This window comes from Enhydra lutris, unplaced genomic scaffold, assembly GCF_002288905.1.
Source record: "Enhydra lutris kenyoni isolate GAN:26980312 unplaced genomic scaffold, ASM228890v2 scaffoldscaffold40, whole genome shotgun sequence".
In the NCBI taxonomy this organism is placed as follows: Eukaryota; Metazoa; Chordata; class Mammalia; order Carnivora; family Mustelidae; genus Enhydra; species Enhydra lutris.
Genome location: NW_019154124.1, coordinates 6,959,797 through 6,977,054, shown reverse-complemented (window position 1 = coordinate 6,977,054; position 17,258 = coordinate 6,959,797). Strand labels below are relative to the sequence as shown.

At 34.9% G+C, this 17,258-nt stretch overlaps 1 protein-coding gene across 1 annotated transcript in view; it reads right to left on the bottom strand.

The window, feature by feature from the left end:
• Positions 1–1,768: 1,768 nt before the first annotated feature.
• LOC111155256 (round spermatid basic protein 1 like) overlaps positions 1,769–17,258 on the bottom strand; it is a 64,842-nt gene continuing 49,352 nt past the window's right edge. Inside the window, exons 4-8 of the mRNA XM_022515360.1 lie at positions 10,346–10,483; positions 8,207–8,349; positions 4,087–4,254; positions 2,766–2,874; positions 1,769–2,685 (exon numbers count right to left, since the gene is read on the bottom strand). Of these exons, the coding sequence (XP_022371068.1) occupies positions 2,050–2,685; positions 2,766–2,874; positions 4,087–4,254; positions 8,207–8,349; positions 10,346–10,483 (1,194 nt within the window). The 3' untranslated portion in view covers positions 1,769–2,049. The remainder of the gene's footprint in view (positions 2,686–2,765; positions 2,875–4,086; positions 4,255–8,206; positions 8,350–10,345; positions 10,484–17,258) is intronic.

Here is a 17,258-nt window from a genome sequence, read left to right as displayed (position 1 = left end):
ACATTTTATTACTGTATGATCTCGTGCATCTATGTGTATACTACTGGAAAACTAAAATACTGTTAAATATATTGCCCTTCAATTTAAAAAAAAGGAAAAATTTAACCACATGCTCTCCTGTTTCTCAATACTGGTTTGTTACGAACTTTTTCCCCAAAAGGTAGATGCAAATGATAAATTTAGCTTAGAAGATTAAAGTGGTGAGGAGCAGACTAAGACGGTAACATATAAAACCAAATCCCTATTTACAATATGATTTATACCTTCCTTATCCCATGAAAATTCCTATATTGCAAATATATTGTTTTCCTATAAACCACTGAGATTTCCTACAATATTTGCCTAACCCTTTTAAACTGTGGGCCAGAAATGACCTCACTGCTGCAATTGATCTTTTCTGGTGAAATGCCTCTTAAGTGGCTTCTTCCTAAGCATAAAGATAAGCAGTTTTATGGGTACCACAAATGAGGCTGGAGCAGAAACAATTTCAACAGCAACACTAAACCAAAGACAGCACAAAGAATCTCAGTTAAAAGTCATCAACCAAAGGACGAGCCCAGAAAAATACCAAAGATAAATAAATGTCCAATGAGCAGAGTTACTATTATCAAAGCATACATTAAAGATATCTGTTTGCCTTTTAATTACAGTAGTGGAAGCAGTCTCAAATAGTGCTGAAGTCCATCACTGAAGAGATTTGTTTTAATCTTTAGCTAGGCACTGGGAATCCTGTTTCCTATCCTAATTTTACTTTCCAGAGCTTTTTTTTTTTAAAACAAAACAAAACAGTACTCTGAGTTGTTTACCTTGCCAGGGCAGGGAGAAGGATCCTTAGAAAAATGAGGTAACGCATCTTATTTTGTTAGTTATATCTCTGTATATGGCAGTTGAGTCATGGCCCTTAAGATTTTTGTATTTGTCATACTTTCCTCCTGTTCTGCGAGAAAAATGTAAAGAGGATTTTAACTGCTCACAACTGAACATTCTGTAACTACAGATTTTTACTAAGCTACTATTAAATATAGTACAGGTGCTTATTAGTAAGAAAATTCTCAACTTTTTCTCATTCCAAACACTATAGAGACGATTTACATTAGGGCTATGTAATCTGACAATGTAGCTTCATGAGTTAGAAGAGTTAAATACCACTAACAGACCTTGTTTCTCCCAACTTTATAAAACTGCTTCTATTACCTAAACTGCTTTCTGAATGCTGAATATAAATATTTTAAAATGTATTCCAGGGAGTGAGGCTAGGAAGATTCACATATTCATCTTATTCAGCAATTTAAGAAGTTATGCAAAATATGATATACATATCTATATATATTCCCATACATACACACATATATAAATATGCTTTCATAACTGAATCTTGGTTTTAAAAATGCTTACACAGTGTGGGGAATTTAAATATTCACTAGATTCGAATACGTACATTTGTACTCCATTACCACTCTAAATGGATACACCAGCAGAAACATAACAGACCAAAGAAATGATTTAACTGAATTGTCAGTTTGTCTTTTTGCAGACCCAACAGAAAACTATTTATTATTATGAACCTTTATTAAGTGGCTCACATTTCCGTATAAATCACACTAAAAAGATTTTTAAAAAGCTATTTACACTACAGTGCTGACACATTAAAATGAAAAAAAAATTGGTATAAATAAGCGCTATGGAAAAGCCTTAAATTGTCAAAAAAGAATTCTGGCTCATGTTACAAAAAAAACAAAACAAAACATATATATATATATATATATATATATGTTAATGTCAGCTCTATTCTAAAATCTACAATTCCAAATCAAATGATTCTTAAAGACTCCTTTTGTTTAAACTTGTTATGTTTACAGTGCATCTGGCCCTAAGTGCTTTGATCCTTCACAGTTATGGACAGGCACTGAGGAATGTTACAAAGCTACATAAACTCTATTTTGTAACAGACCTGGGAGCAAGTACCTGGCTTGCTTTCAGAATTCATGAATCTTTATTACATTATTAAGTTTAAAAAAAAAAAAAGAATTTTAAATGGTATGTACAAATTTAGCACAGAATGTCATCATCTTTTCTATCTTGATTTGAATGTGCTGAACTATGTTGCCTCGTATCAACTAGACTTATGAGACTTCCAGGGCACAATTCTTCCTTTAAATCTCTGTTTTCAAATTTAGAGTCCTTGTCAATCTTAAATTCTGTAAATTGAACATGATCCAATTTTGCTTTAACATTCTTGCCATCCATATTATTCGGTGCTCTAGTCTTTTCAGGAATATAAACATTCACAGGTTCTTCCTTGATTCTTACAGATGCAATAGGTTCATGTTTAATCTGCTGTAATTCAGATTTAGAATGAAGTCTGTCTGAAAAATTAGAATCCAAGGAGGTTTTGCTTACAGCACAAACCACGTGGTCCGTGTGAGGTCCAAGAACTGATGATGTGGAATCTGGTGATGTGCCTGTTTCATGAGTAGCTGTATTCTGAGCAGTCTCCTCCTCTGAGTGATATAATTTGAGCCGAACGTGCCATGCTAAACTGCACACTGCTGAAACTGTCTTAAACTGATGAACAACATTCCTTGGAATAAAATAAATGTCATTATCATACAGCTGAATCCTGGCATAGCGGATGCCTTCCCTCCTCAGTTGATTAAGTTTTGCATCATCAACCCACTGGACGCACTAAAAAAATAAAGAGGAATACCATTAAGTCTTTTCTACAATAAAAATTAAACTGAAGACAATAACGGTTTAAGATATACCTGGGACAGTGGAGGTTCATGTAAATCTAACTGCATTCGTTGAACTACTTCTAAGAAATCTTCAGCATGAAAACAAATTACATCTTTGGTTATTCGGGGTTGAGCAGGCCTAAAAAAGAACATGAGATAATGAAGAATCTTCCATCAACGTTTTGTTCTGTTAAGTCCTTATTAAATTTAAAGCAAAAATAGTTTGTGGTCAAAAGTACCTAGAAATAAAGTTAAAATGTAATTAGAAGATCACTGTACATAAATAAAACCATGAGTTTTGACCTAAACATAAATAAAACTAACTTCATTTATTATAGCTATGTACAACTGTATTTTTAAAAATTAAAATAATTTGAATTGGTTAATTATGTAAATCAAAAAACTAAGGGCTTTATCTTAAAGGTCAATACTTCAACAAATTAAATGATGAAGATGAAACTACTACATAAAAATTAGAGGTAAATATGGGGCAAAAAGAACACTTTCTTCTAATAAAGACATATATAACTGCAGTTACATCTAAAATTCCTTGGTAACCCTTATAAATTAAGAGACATTCATTAGAACTGTGCTAATAAACTACTATCAATCTATTTGTAGGGGCTAATAGTATCTTTAAATATAATTCTAAAAAAAAAATCCCCAAATTCTTAAATTAATTAGCAATATATAAACAATTTTTACAGATGATCAAAAATGGATTCTGAAATGAAATTCCAAGCAACATAATCCCCCCCCCCAAAATCATACCAACGCAAATCATAAACAGATTTTTAAAAACCCGTGATAAAATCTAACCATTAGGGCTCCTGGGTGGTTCAGTCTTAGGCTCAGGTCATGATCCCAGAGTCCTGGGATCAAGTCCTGCATTGAGATCCCTGCTCAGCAGGTAGCCTGCTTCTCCCTCTCCTTCCCATTCATGTTGCACTCCCTCTCAAATAAATAAATAAACAAAATCTTAAAAAAAAACTAAGCCTTATACATTACATTAATACACAGGGAAAGAAGGGTAAGAATGATGCAGGCTTCTCATCAGGGACAATGACGATACAGTAAGCACCAAGTGAACCTTAGGTTTTCTTTAACCTTAGTTAAGACAACTGTTTTCACATCTAGTCACTTAGAAAATGAAATTATTACAGTCAAACCCAAAAGAATAAAACTACTTTCTAACAACTGAAAACCTTTAGTGCAATTATATAATTAGGATATCCAAATAACAGTGAAGAATGAAGCTTCCCTTATGGAGAATTACTGACAAACTTCCCAAGAAAACCTTTCATTAAAAGAGCAGTAGTTCAAAAACAAACAAAAAAAGCAGTAGTTATACCACTCTCCACAGTGCACAGCCTTCAACACTCCAACAGCAGCTGTAGTCTGTCGTTCAAAACCTTGTCCTATATGATCTGCATGGGCTCTTGTCCTGTCTTCAAAGAGCATCTCACGGGGCTCACTGGTTCGAGGTAGGTACTGCAGGTTTTTTATTTCATTGGTAGTTCTGTTAAAATAAAATTACATATATATAATATAAAGTGGAGGAGGGGAGAGAAAGAGAGGCAGGCCTATATATTAAGGTTTAATTGCCTTCAAACATTTGTATTGATGTACTCTGAGGCTTAATTGCCATGAAACATTTAGTAATCACATAATTCAGACAGAATGAAATTTTAAATCACCAGCTCCCAAATCAGGTTCTATCTTTAAAATTAACAAGTACAAACAAAAACAAACATATAATCCCCTCCTTTTTCTAACATACCCTTCATGGAAGTGGTAGCTGTAAGATGGATAGATAACTAAATTATAGATGGTGTGGTTTACCCAAAAGTTCCCCTGTCCAGAATCTTTACCTGAGGTTTGTTTGGGTCTTATCTGTAGAACCATGCCCCCACTCAAGCCACATGGCTAATGTAAGATACATATCCGGGAAAAAACAGAACTTTAAAAAAAAATGTATTAATTAATATTTATAGAATACCTATTATATACCAGGTCCTATCTAGGCACTGCAGCTAGTGAAAAAGATTGTAATGAAGGTAACAGACAACTTCCCCACTTTTGTGGGAGTTCATACTCCAGTGAGAGAAAGACCAACAAGTAAATAGCAAGAAAACACCAAATAATAAGTGTTTCCACAAAATGGGCAGGATTTATTGGAGACAGACAGAAAACCTTAGTTCCCTCTTAAAGGACAACCAACCATCCGCCACTGGCACTCTATTCTATTGCTCACCTAGATATGCACACAGAAGCTGCTACTTAGCCTCATTCAATGCAAAAACCCTCTCTAATTTAGCTACAGAAGGGGAAAATGTTGAGAATTTCTTTGACTAGGAGTCATTTACCTTTCTGTACAGTTTCTCTGTTGCTTTCAGAGACAACTCCAGATTGACCCCGTAACTTTCTCCTCTCATCTTCGTCTAAACCCCTAGAATCACTCTTTCTTACTAGTTCTCTAATTTCCCTAGAATCACTCTTCTTACTAGTTCTTTAATTTACCTGGAATCACTCTGTCATATTAGTTCTCTAATCCCCCCCCAAGCTCTACTTTTACTGCTCTTTGTGTATGTATGCTTATATTACAGTCATATTACACATTCACACATAGACACATGCACACACCAGTGATGCTACAACATCACCTTTCACCTTTTCAACCTTTGTGATTGATGTTCTATAGGTGTCAGAGAGCTAGATGATGACCTACAGAAAGCCAGCAGGCTTTCATGCCTACAACTTTGTTCTCATTAATACCACATTCTAATGAATTAAGACTGCACCGTGCCTTGGGCAGTGTTATTAGTTGCTTAGTTGCTCAGACTATAGTGTGATGTGAAATCATCACATTTACATGGATTTTAATCCCTGAAGTACAAACAGTTTACTCAGAGGGCTGGTGAATTCCCTTAAATGACATGTAAAATTTTGTGGATGTCTGTATTTGTTCTGGGGAGAGGCTTTCAGATCTCAAAATGATTTATAAATCCAAGTTAAGAACCACTGAGGAACATACAATTTTATCATTTACTACCAACTTATAAATTAACTTGTAGAAATTTCATTCAAAAGATATTTATTAAGCAGCAGGCACTCTGTTTATGTGCTAGAAACACATTAAGTAACAAGCACACATAGCCCCTGTCCTACAGTTTACTTAGTGACCATTTTCCCTGGTTTTTTCTTTCAAGATTAATAATCACTGTAATTAATAAAAAAAATCTTTATAGATCTAAATAAAGGTATCTATCACCCACTCCATTCCCACCAATGTTAACTCAGTGTACATTTTTTCCACACTTTTCTGTGTTCATCTACATACACACACATTTCTTTTCATACAGACTCAGACTATGTATCATACTACTCTATTATTTTGCTCTTTTCAAATGTCATCCTTCCCGATCAACACACATAAATAATTCATTTATTTGTACTATTTCACCATATATTCTTTTAAGATTTTATTTTGTTAAGTAATCTCTACACCAAATGTGGGGCTCGAACTCACAACGCCAAGATCAAGAGTCTCCTACTCCACTGACTGAGCCAGCTAGGAGCCCCAAAGGAATGGATATTGGGGTTTTTTTGTTTTGTTTTGTTTTGTTTTTTAAGATTTTATTTTGCCATATTTTTAATTGGAATGTACCAAAATGAAGTCAACCATTCCACTGTTAATGGGCATTCAGACCATTTTAAACACTTTTTCTCATGACAAATAATGCTGTAATTAATATTCTTATACATTTACCTTTAGTGCTTTCATATCTTGGGACAGATTTCCAAAAGTGGTAGCGCTGGATCAGAGAGAGAGAGAGTGTGTGTGTGCATGGATGCGCGTCTGTGTGTTAAACTTCATGAGCTATTGTTAAATTACCTTTCTACCAACAATATATAAATGATCTTGTTCCCTCACATAACTACCAGCCAGTAATATTATTGCTGTATATTCTTTTGCCAATGTAATAGGTAAAAATGATATCTCATAATTCTTTCAATATAACTGGCTGAGGCCCATTTTTTTCTGGGTTGTGTTACATTTTTCTTGTCAATTTGGGAATGCTCTATGATATTAACTTTAGTCTGTCACATATTACAAATGTTTTTGTTCAGTGTAACATAGTTCTGAACTTTGTTAATTTTTCTTTTATAAACAGTATTGTCATTACATATTTTTATCTTGTTTAGAAAGGTCTCTCCTAGGGGCGCCTGGGTGGCTCAGTGGGTTAAAACCTCTCCCTTTGGCTTGGGTCATGATCTCGGGGTCCTGGGATCGAGTCCCATGTCGGGCTCTCTGCTTGAGCCTGCTTCCCCCTCTCTCTCTGCCTGCCTCTCTGCCTATTTGTGATCTCTCTCTCTCTGTCAAATAAATAAATAAAATCTTTAAAAAAAAAAAAAAGAAAGAAAGAAAGAAAGAAAGGAAGAAAAGAAAGGTCTCTCCTAGGTTTAAAAACTTTATTCTTGGGGCGCCTGGGTGGCTCAGTGGGTTAAGGCCTCTGCCTTCGGCTCAGGTCATGGTCCCGGGGTCCTGGGATCGAGCCCCGCATCGGGCTCTCTCCTCAGCGGGGAGCCTGCTTCCTCCTCTCTCTCTGCCTGCCTCTCTGCCTACTTGTGATCTCTGTCAAATAAATAAATAAAATCTTTAAAAAAAAAAAAAGATTTTAAAAACTTTATTCTTATATTTTAATTTTTTATCTATTATGTTTAAATCTCGAAATTACTTCTTGAATGAGATGGGGCTATGGCTTCGTTTTCTTTCAAATGGACTTCAATTATGCCAGCATTACTCATTAAATAAATCTTCCTTTTGCTGTCTATCTCATACATTAAGTTCTCAATATACTTTGATCTATTTGGGTCCTCTACCCTATTCCAATGACCTTTTTGAGTTTTGAGCTTCATAGTTATTTCGAATATCTAGTAACACAAGGCCCTCCTCACTTATCTTCTCTTTCACAGTTTTCCTGGCTATTTGTTGACTTTATTTATTTTTCCTTCTAAACTTTAAAATCATTAAATCCAGTACTGGAAGTGTGAGTTCAACTAAAATGCTAAAAAATTTTCAAAGGACTATCATTTTTTTTCCAATCTGGAACATAGTAGGGGTTTTCATTTGTTTCGGTATTACTTTATATCCTCCAGATGATGTTTTTCTCAATATGGGTTCTAAATATTTTTTATTAAACTTACTCTAAAAGTTTACAATGTCTTTGTTGTAAATGACATTTTTTCCATTCCTAATTACAATTTATTGTCATTTGCCCACATTTCTCAAGCCTTATTTATATTTGATATTTTATTAAAAATTTCATTAGCATGTATAGCCCTTTTCATTCCAAATGCTCTTAACTTTCCCTTTTTTCCTTCTCCAGTTTTCAGCTAACGCACACAAACACACACACGCCCTTATATAAACATCTATCCCTGGCAATAAAAATTTGTATTCAACATACCTTTTCCTTTTGAAAGGTGACTTTGGCATATCAGCCACAGGGATCATTTGTTCTCCTGGGCGTACCCACATGATGGGACCATCATCACTGTCTTTTCGACTCTCTAATTTTAGACTAGATAGTGTCCCCCATGGCAGTGTACACTAGAGGCAAATAATTACATAGAAACCAATTATTTTCAAAATGCATCTTCATATACACATGAAAGAATACTGCCCCCCCGACAAACTTTCATATATGCCTTTATACTTATACATTTGAAATACAAACCTATATTGAATATATCCCTGTGTAGTCATGCATTTTCCTTCAAAAATTTCATTACAAACATGCCAAGAGTAATTATTCTTGCATGGCTCCCTCCTCTAACCCTGCCAGAAATATGATTCACTATATTTATCATTTGTTATTCTTCCTTCTACCAAATACAAGGGTCACATGATGTTAATAAGTTGGCAAAATAAGCAAGTGTTCTCCATGAGAATCTATAAAAACGAAAAATTTGTTTTAAAAACTAGTAATCTCAAAAAAAAAGGATACCTCTTTGATTAGCTATAATGAAAACCTAACAAAACAAAGAGGAAAACCAAATCAAAATCAAAATTAATTTCTGTTTAGTAGTTCCTGAAAGAGGTTGCTGATCTAAGAGCAACTTTTCTTTTAAAAAAATAGAGATATGTCTAAGGGCCCTTGTCCATGGAATGTGAGAATAGTATTTAAGAAAACCATCCCATTCCCTTTTAAAAAAGGGTAGGACTGTCACACGAAATTTTTCCTAAAAGAATGCATTTAGCTCATTTGTCTTTAAAATTAAAATCTAGGGCGCCTTGGTGGCTCAGTGGGTTAAAGCCTCTGCCTTTGGCTCAGGTCATGGTCCCAGGGTCCTGGGATGGAGCCCCGCATCGGGCTCTCTGCTCAGCAGGGAGCCTGCTTCCACCTCTCTCTCTCTCTCTACCTGCCTCCCTGCCTACTTGTGATCTCTGCCTGTCAAATAAATAAATAAATAAATAAATAAATAAATAAATCTTTTAAAAAAATTAAAAAATAAAATTAAAATCTAAAACTAAAATATTTAATTAATGGTTATTTTAAAAATGCCACTCAAAATAAATGCAATCAAATTCCATAATGTCACTAGTTGGGAAAAAAAATAACAAAAGATTTAAAAGGAATAAAAAAGTAAATGAAAGGGGAATGGATTAGAGTGAAAAAGGTAAGTTAGAAAAAGTTAGAAAATGGAACAAGAAGTGAAAAAAGAATAGATCTACAACAGGTTATATAGCAAATATTAGAGACATGTATTCTGTCACATTCTGACCTCTGAATTACTAATTAAATAACTACATAGCTCAGAAATTTCTCTCTCAATGGGACAGCCCTAACACCCCACAAGAAGAAAAATTTTTCTAGAATGCAGAGATAACTGAAAAAAATAAAAAGAATCTGGCTAGAAATCATTTAAAGAATTCAAAGGGGCGTTAAAGCTACCTAGGCTAAACACGACGTTTATGGATGCAGAAACTAAATCCAGAAAGTTTGGGGCGCCTGGGTGGTTCAGTGGGTTAAGCCTCTGCCTTCGGCTCAGGTCATGATCCCAGGGTCCTGGGATCGAGTCCCGCATCGGGCTCTCTGCTCAGGGAGCCTGCTTCCTCCTCTCTCTCTCTCTGCCTGCCTCTCTGCCTACTTGTGATCTCTGCCTGTCAAATAAATAAATAAAATCTAAAAAATCAATCAATCAATCAATCCAGAAAGTTTAAATGGCTTGCCCAACCCAGCTAGGTAGAGCCAAGATTGAAATACAGATGTACAATTTCCCAAGCCAGTTTTCCACAATGCCAAATTGCCATTCCTTCGTCCTAAACAGTTAATTTAGTAGGCATCCTTCCTGTACTTCTTAAATCCTCTGGTACTTAAGTTTATAAAAAGTCAATATACAGATGGAACCTAATATCCTAAAGTGGCAGCAACAAGCAAGTGTTATTTTTTGGTTCAACACTTAGTTCTGCCATTATAATTAATATCTGAGTCGCATGCACACACTATACAAGAATTGTATTTCTGAAACAACTATGATTTCTGTCACCCAGAGCATGAAAGTGACACCCACAATTTAGATTGCTTAATATTGTTTTCTCTTACTTTTAAAAATGGTGAATCTTCCAACATGTCAAGGAACTCAGGGAAGTAATCTCCCACTTCTTCATCAACTGCTCCCACCAAGCTGATCTGTCGCATTGGGCCAGCTCTGTAAGTACCGTGAGAATATGTTCTTTTTACCTGAAGGATACGGATTTAATTAAAGGTTATAAATAAGACAATGCTTGCTATCATTGTGTAACACAAAATTATACTGTCTGAGAATATTAGAATGTAATGTGAGGTAAGCAAATCGAAACAAAAAGCCTTTACAAAACAGTAAAGAAATAAAATTAAAAATAAGGCATGAAAAAAAATCCATACCAGGGCAAAATATTTTACCTTCTCTAGCTATTCCTATGCACTGCTTATGAAAACACAGGTAAAATACACAGCATAATTCTAGATAGCAGACTATAACTTCTCCTCATAGTACAGCTTATTATTTGACCTATAAGGCCAATGAAAGTTATAGTTAAAAGTTCCTATACCTACATTTTCCTAAACGGTTTATATCTTTTATTGGAATTTCTAAAAGTAGTCTCCCTGAAATGTTATATTTAACCATTTCCAGTGGTTTGTATGTCTGAAAGGCCACTAGGAATGATCTTCCCTTCTAGATCATACCATATTAATTAGGATCCAGTTTGCATTTCTGTGGTTAACTAATCTGTGAAAAGCTACTAGAGATTGAGAATCAGGAGTGCTAGGTCCCAACTCTATCTTTACTATCTAACAGCTATGTGACCTTCAGATATCACATGAATTCCTTGAATTTTAGTTTCCTTTAGTGGAATGATTTACCTCAGACTGCTGAAGGAAATTTAATAATTACATAAACCTGTAAAGCCACCTGCACAATGCTAGCAAATGGGTAGCATTCAAGTATCAACTGAAATAAAACAACCTGCACTTCAAGAATCTTGATACCTGGGGGTATGTGGGTGGCTCAGTGAGTTAAGCATTTGACTCTTCATTTTGTGTCAGGTCGTGATCTCAGGTTCATAAGATCAAGCCCCACATGGGGCTCCACACTGGGTGTGGAGCCTGCTTAAGATTCTCTTCCTCTCCCTCTACACCTCCCCACCCACTTTAAAAAAATAAAATAAAATAAAAGAATCTTGATACCTGAATTCTGGCAAGCACATTTAAATCCTGCAAAGAAATCTATGCCTTTTCATATCCTAATGTTAGGAAACAAGAATCTTTATAAAGCAAAACAACTTCCTTTCATGGGGGACCTAGGTGGCAGTAAGTTAAGCACCCAACTCTTGATCTTGGCTCAGGTCATCGTCTCAGGATCATGAGATCAAACCCCAGGTGGGCTTCATGCTCAGTGGGAAGTCTACTTGAGATTCTCTCCCTCTCTCTCTCTCTGCCCCACTCTATCTCCAAAATAAATAAATAAATAAACAAATAACGTGCGCTGTAATGTAACTTTTACTTATATACCATTCAACTCAACTTTCTAGTTTAATAACCCAATATTCAAACATATGCTAAGTCAGCTGGAATCATTAGTGTTTTAAACATGACAAATTACATATAACAATGCAATCAAATTAAAACAATATCTATCTCTTGGTAAAATATACAGATGGCACATATGCAGATAAAACAAAATATAAGAATACAATCCACATACCTCTCAGAAAAATATAAATAGTTCTTGATTCAAGTGACACCTATTTTATTAAATACTATGTAACAAATACTCCTTTCACATGGAATGAAATTAAATTTACAATATCATAAGATAAAAAGCCTCAATCTTCAAGACTCATTTACCCAACTATTACAACTCAAGGGCAATGGGGTAGGAGAGGAAACAGATAAGGGTTTAAAGAATCTCTAGAGAGCCTGAAATAAATGCCTTAAGACTCATAAAAGGGTCTCTTCTGACATGTGTTTCTACATTAGGTAGAATTCTCACTGATCTCTAAAATCATAAAGGGTAAGAAACTACAAATTTGAAGGGGGAGGAGTAGCAAGAAGCAAGCATACATAGCATCATAATGACAAGCCTAGACTGAAAAAAGGTAACTTCATTAAAATCTTGATACCCAAACTAAAGAATTCCATTATCTAGAAAAACCACCTATCTGAAAAACCTCACATCCTGATGATACTGGACATGAGATTACTGTATTTTTTTTTTTTTTTTACTTCAGTAAACATTAATCAAACCATCAGTTTTCTAATGCAGTTTAAAAAATTACTAGAAAATACCAAATAGGTCACTGTTTTAAAACACATCCTACATGCTTCCTAAAAGAAAAATGCATTGTTACAAAGAGTACACATATTTTTCCTCTCAATTTAAATATAGCTCTTTCAAAAGACAATACAGTAAAAGAAACAATATTTATTTATATACTTGCAAATGCTTATATTTCAATAGTTCACATTTAAATAGTGCCTGTTAGAACAGATTGGCCATTTTTAATCTAAATCTCCTCCCTACAGCTCCATCTCCCACCCTCCCCACCCCCACCAAAACACCTACCAACATCATTACTGAATGTTTATCTTTCCCCTCATACATTCTCTATAAATGTTATAAAGGGAAAGAAAAAACAAGAAATAAGAGACTTCTTGTAGCCACTGCCAGTAAGTGCCAATAACAAAATCTCAGAAATTTTGGTTAACAAGAAATGAACTGTTTAATTATGTTTAAACTAAAATCCAAGGGGCTCCTGGATGGATGGCTTAGTCAGTTAAGCCTCTGCCTTCGTTTCAGGTCATGATCCCAGGATCCTGGGTTTGAGCCCCTGCATGGCTACCCCCCCCCCCCCAGTGGGGAGTCTGCTTCTCCCTCTGTCCCTTCCCCCACTCAAGCTTGTACTCACTCTCTGAAATAAATAAAATCTTTAAAAAAGAAACTAAAATCCTATTCATTATTCATTACTTGAAAAGTAATTTTTAAAACAAACAAAAGACCTTATGACGCTGAGGTCAGCCTGCTACAAAAAGAGTAAAATAGCTTTTCTGACAGGGAATACAATGCCAAAAATCTGTAAGACTTAAAACTGTTTTATGCATAAAAATTGCTACAACAAAGGAAGAAGCAAATATGGTAGTAAGTAATTCAAAAAACCATGAAGAATGACTCACTTGAAACAACTTGCTGTTTCCCAAAATATGTTTCCTGATATCACAGCCCCTGAAAAGAGGATTCTATATAGTCCAGTTAAGTTTGGAAAACTCTTCTGTTTGGGAAGTTCACCAGACACACTGACTATTACTGACATTTCTGAGAAGTTTTACAGTAAACATAACTTATTTGGCTCAGTATCACACAAAGTATTCTGATTTCCAATCTGTTTTTCTCAGTTGTTATAGCATACCAATCAACATCTCAAGACATCAAAAGTTCCACTGAATAATAGTGAGCAATCTGAAGCAAATACAAAAACAGGAGAGTTATCAGAAAAAAAATTGAGGGGGTGAGGGCAGAAGAGACTATTGGTTCAATTCTGCCGGGTGTTTTGAGGGAGGGGTAAAAGAGAGGGAAAGTCTTATTTTAAGAAACAGTTCAGCTCCTCACATTCTTATTCGGCAATCTAAAATCTAACATAAATGAGTGTGCCACAAGAGGGAGCCATCTCCCATCACATCTGGCCTAGCCTTTCAAATCAAAATGTAACAGGTAGTAGTAACATTTAGTCAACATTCTATTTCAAAAATATCCATATAACTTCAACTAAAATAAGCATGAAAGTGCTATTATTCATTTTAAAATTAGTACAATAAAGGAAAAAGTCCCCTTTCTCAATCAGAGCATCTGTACCTACCACAGTATTATTTTGTACAGGTCAGCTCGTAAGCATTCAAGGAAGATGTGACAGGCACAAATGGTCAAAATAAGAATGTAGTGCAAAGGTAGCCAATGGTTCAAAGATGGCATATCAAATGATCTTTATTCCCTAGCACAGTGAATGACCCCAGCAAAAGTTAATTCTTTCTTCATTTTGCAGAGGGGGCAAAGCTTAAAAGATCAGATCAGATTTAATAATTGTTTACTATTAAAATATTAGCCACTTAGTCATGAGTTAACACCTTGACCTAAGTTATTTGATACAAACAACTTGGAACCAGGATAAAATAAAAACAAGATTTAGAGTTTGGTGGAAGGGAAAGCGTGGTTCGAAGACAACTGCTCCAGTTTTCATATTCTCACAGCTCTAACTGCAGGGCTCAGAGTATATGCTGATTAAATACAGAGCTGACAAGAAAGAAATCTCATTTATTCCTTGACAGACAAAACTCCTGCATTACTTCCCTTTTTTGTTTCCCTGCTATCAAGTAAGTATTTGAACAAAATGGAGCTGGTAGTAAAACTAGGACAAATGTGGAGGTTGCAAATGGCCAAAAATTCTTCTCAAGTATGTATGCTCACTTCTTCTTCTTTTTTTTTTTTTAAATGTATGCTCACTTCTGAGCAACATGACTGCACCAGTCCTATCATCATGAACTGAATGCGGGTTTGGCCATTTCACTTCCTTTAGCCAATGGACATTAGCAAACACAGCACAAACAGAGGCTTGTCACTAGGGATTGCATTCTCTTTGCTCTATGGAACTCTATCACAACCATCATGTGTATGAGCCCAGGCTAACCTGCTACATGATGAAAGAAATGTGATCACCACTCCAGGTGACACTGCACCAAACCACCAGACATACAGCAAGATCTCCCAACTGACCTGCCAACCACCAGACGTGAATGAGATCATCCAGCCCTAGACAAGATAACAAAGACTATAGGAATACTCCAGACAGCCCAAAGAACTGTGAGAAATCACTTTAAGCTATTACGTTTTCAGGGTTTTGTATTCTACAGGAAAAGAATTGATATAGATAGGTTACAAACTTAAAATAAAAATCTGTGTATAGGTTTCTATTCTCAAAGACTTTATTCATACAGTTTGACATTATATCACTAACCTCAGAGCCACAACATTAGAGAAATGACATGACCTATTAATATATAATTTCACATCGTTTTTAAATTTTTCAGGCAACTCACAAGGATAAAGATGAAGGTGGAAAACATTATTATACAAGTAAAAATAATTCCAAAACCAAAAGAATTCAGACTAGGATGCCCTGATCCTGTCACTGTCGTGTGTGTGTGTCGTCTACTGTATACACATGTACACACAAAGCCACCAAAAAAAACTCAAATGTTTTAAGGATAAACGCTAAACAGGTACAAAAATGAGTTTCTGTGACAACTACAGAGTAATTATTACAAACATAAACACTATTACTATAAAGATCATAGAAATGGCTACATAATTTGTCATCTTTTAGTTTCAACATAACTGAGGGCAAACGAATTTTGGTTAAATTTTGGTTGCTCAGATTTTAATTAGGAAGGGAGGGAAGGAAGAATGGATGGATGAATGGAAGAAAGAGAAGGAGGGAGGAAGGGATGGAGGGAGAAGGAAAGAAACTAATCTCATAAAGATGGACTTAGTTTGGGTTCTACAAGCCACTGGTAGTCAGGGTCACCATAGTGCATTATCAATAGCTGCAGTAACAATTATGTCATCATATGCAGTTACCCTGCTGGTGGTATTAATTCTTGGGGTCTGATCTATTTTATTTTTTTAAGATTTTATTTATTTATTTGACAGAGAGAGTAAGAGAGCACAAGCAGGGGTAACAGTAGAGGGAGAGGGAGAAACAAGCTCCCTGCTGAGCAGGAAGCATGATATGGGGCTCAATCCCAGGACCCTGGGATCAGGACCTGAGTGGAAGGCAGAAGCTGTTTAACTGTCTGAGCCACCCAGGCGCCCCTTTGGGTCTGATCTAAACTTGGGCATATGAAGACTTTCAACACTGAAATTAATGAGGTTTTATTTACATTTCAAGCTTCAATATATGCAGAGAGTACAATATTAGAATACAAGAAAACTTGGAATATATATCTTAATTATTAATCCATAATCATTTATTATATTGATACATTATTTATGTAATCGATTATATAATTATTTTATATGTAAATACTATATAATAATCAATTATATAATTAATATAAATCAAATATTTTTATCATAAATAAAATGTTTAAGAATTTTATTATAAATAAAAATATATATTCAATATATAAATATGTTATATAATAGTTAATTGTGCAATTAATATAATTATTGATTATTATTGATACATTAAAATATATACTGTTTAATCCACGAAAAAATAGTGCTAACTCATTACACAGATTTTTTTAATGCTATTAAATATATTTTCCAAACTAAGTAGGTAAAAACAACCAAGGTCAGATTTGCACCCTTTGCTATCAACTCATTCAATTATTTCTTCTCACATGTTTCTAGATCTTTTGAATAATGCTTTTCAGACTGGTTTTGATTGGATCAAAGGTTTTTCAGAATATAAAAGGTAGAAAGGGGAATTAAAGGGTAGTTACTGGATTACAAAATTTTAAGATTCAGAACTTCTCTACAGCTCTGCTTTCCTCTGCTTTGTAAAAATCACTCTTTCTCAAATAGAGCAGGTTCTACTGAACCTAACCCCTTGAACCTGTTAACACGAAGTCATGACCAAATCATCAGGCTGGAACATGAATTTGGCTTTATTTTCCAAAACTTGTCTTTGTTATGGTTGATATTAAGTTAAACTATATTCCAATACTGATACCTCCTTTCCTTGCTCCCCTAGAATACTAATCACAACTAGCTCAATTAACATTACATCAACCAATTCTTTTGCTGAAAACAAATTCACCTAGCAGTCTGTAGGCTGATTCATTTGCCATCACCAAAATGCATAGCTTCACTATGTGATTCTACTAACATGCATGCATTATGCACAATAATAGCATAGATAAGGGGAAGGAGGATGCTGGAAGAGAAGGAAGGCACAAGACACATTTTCAGTTTCTCAAG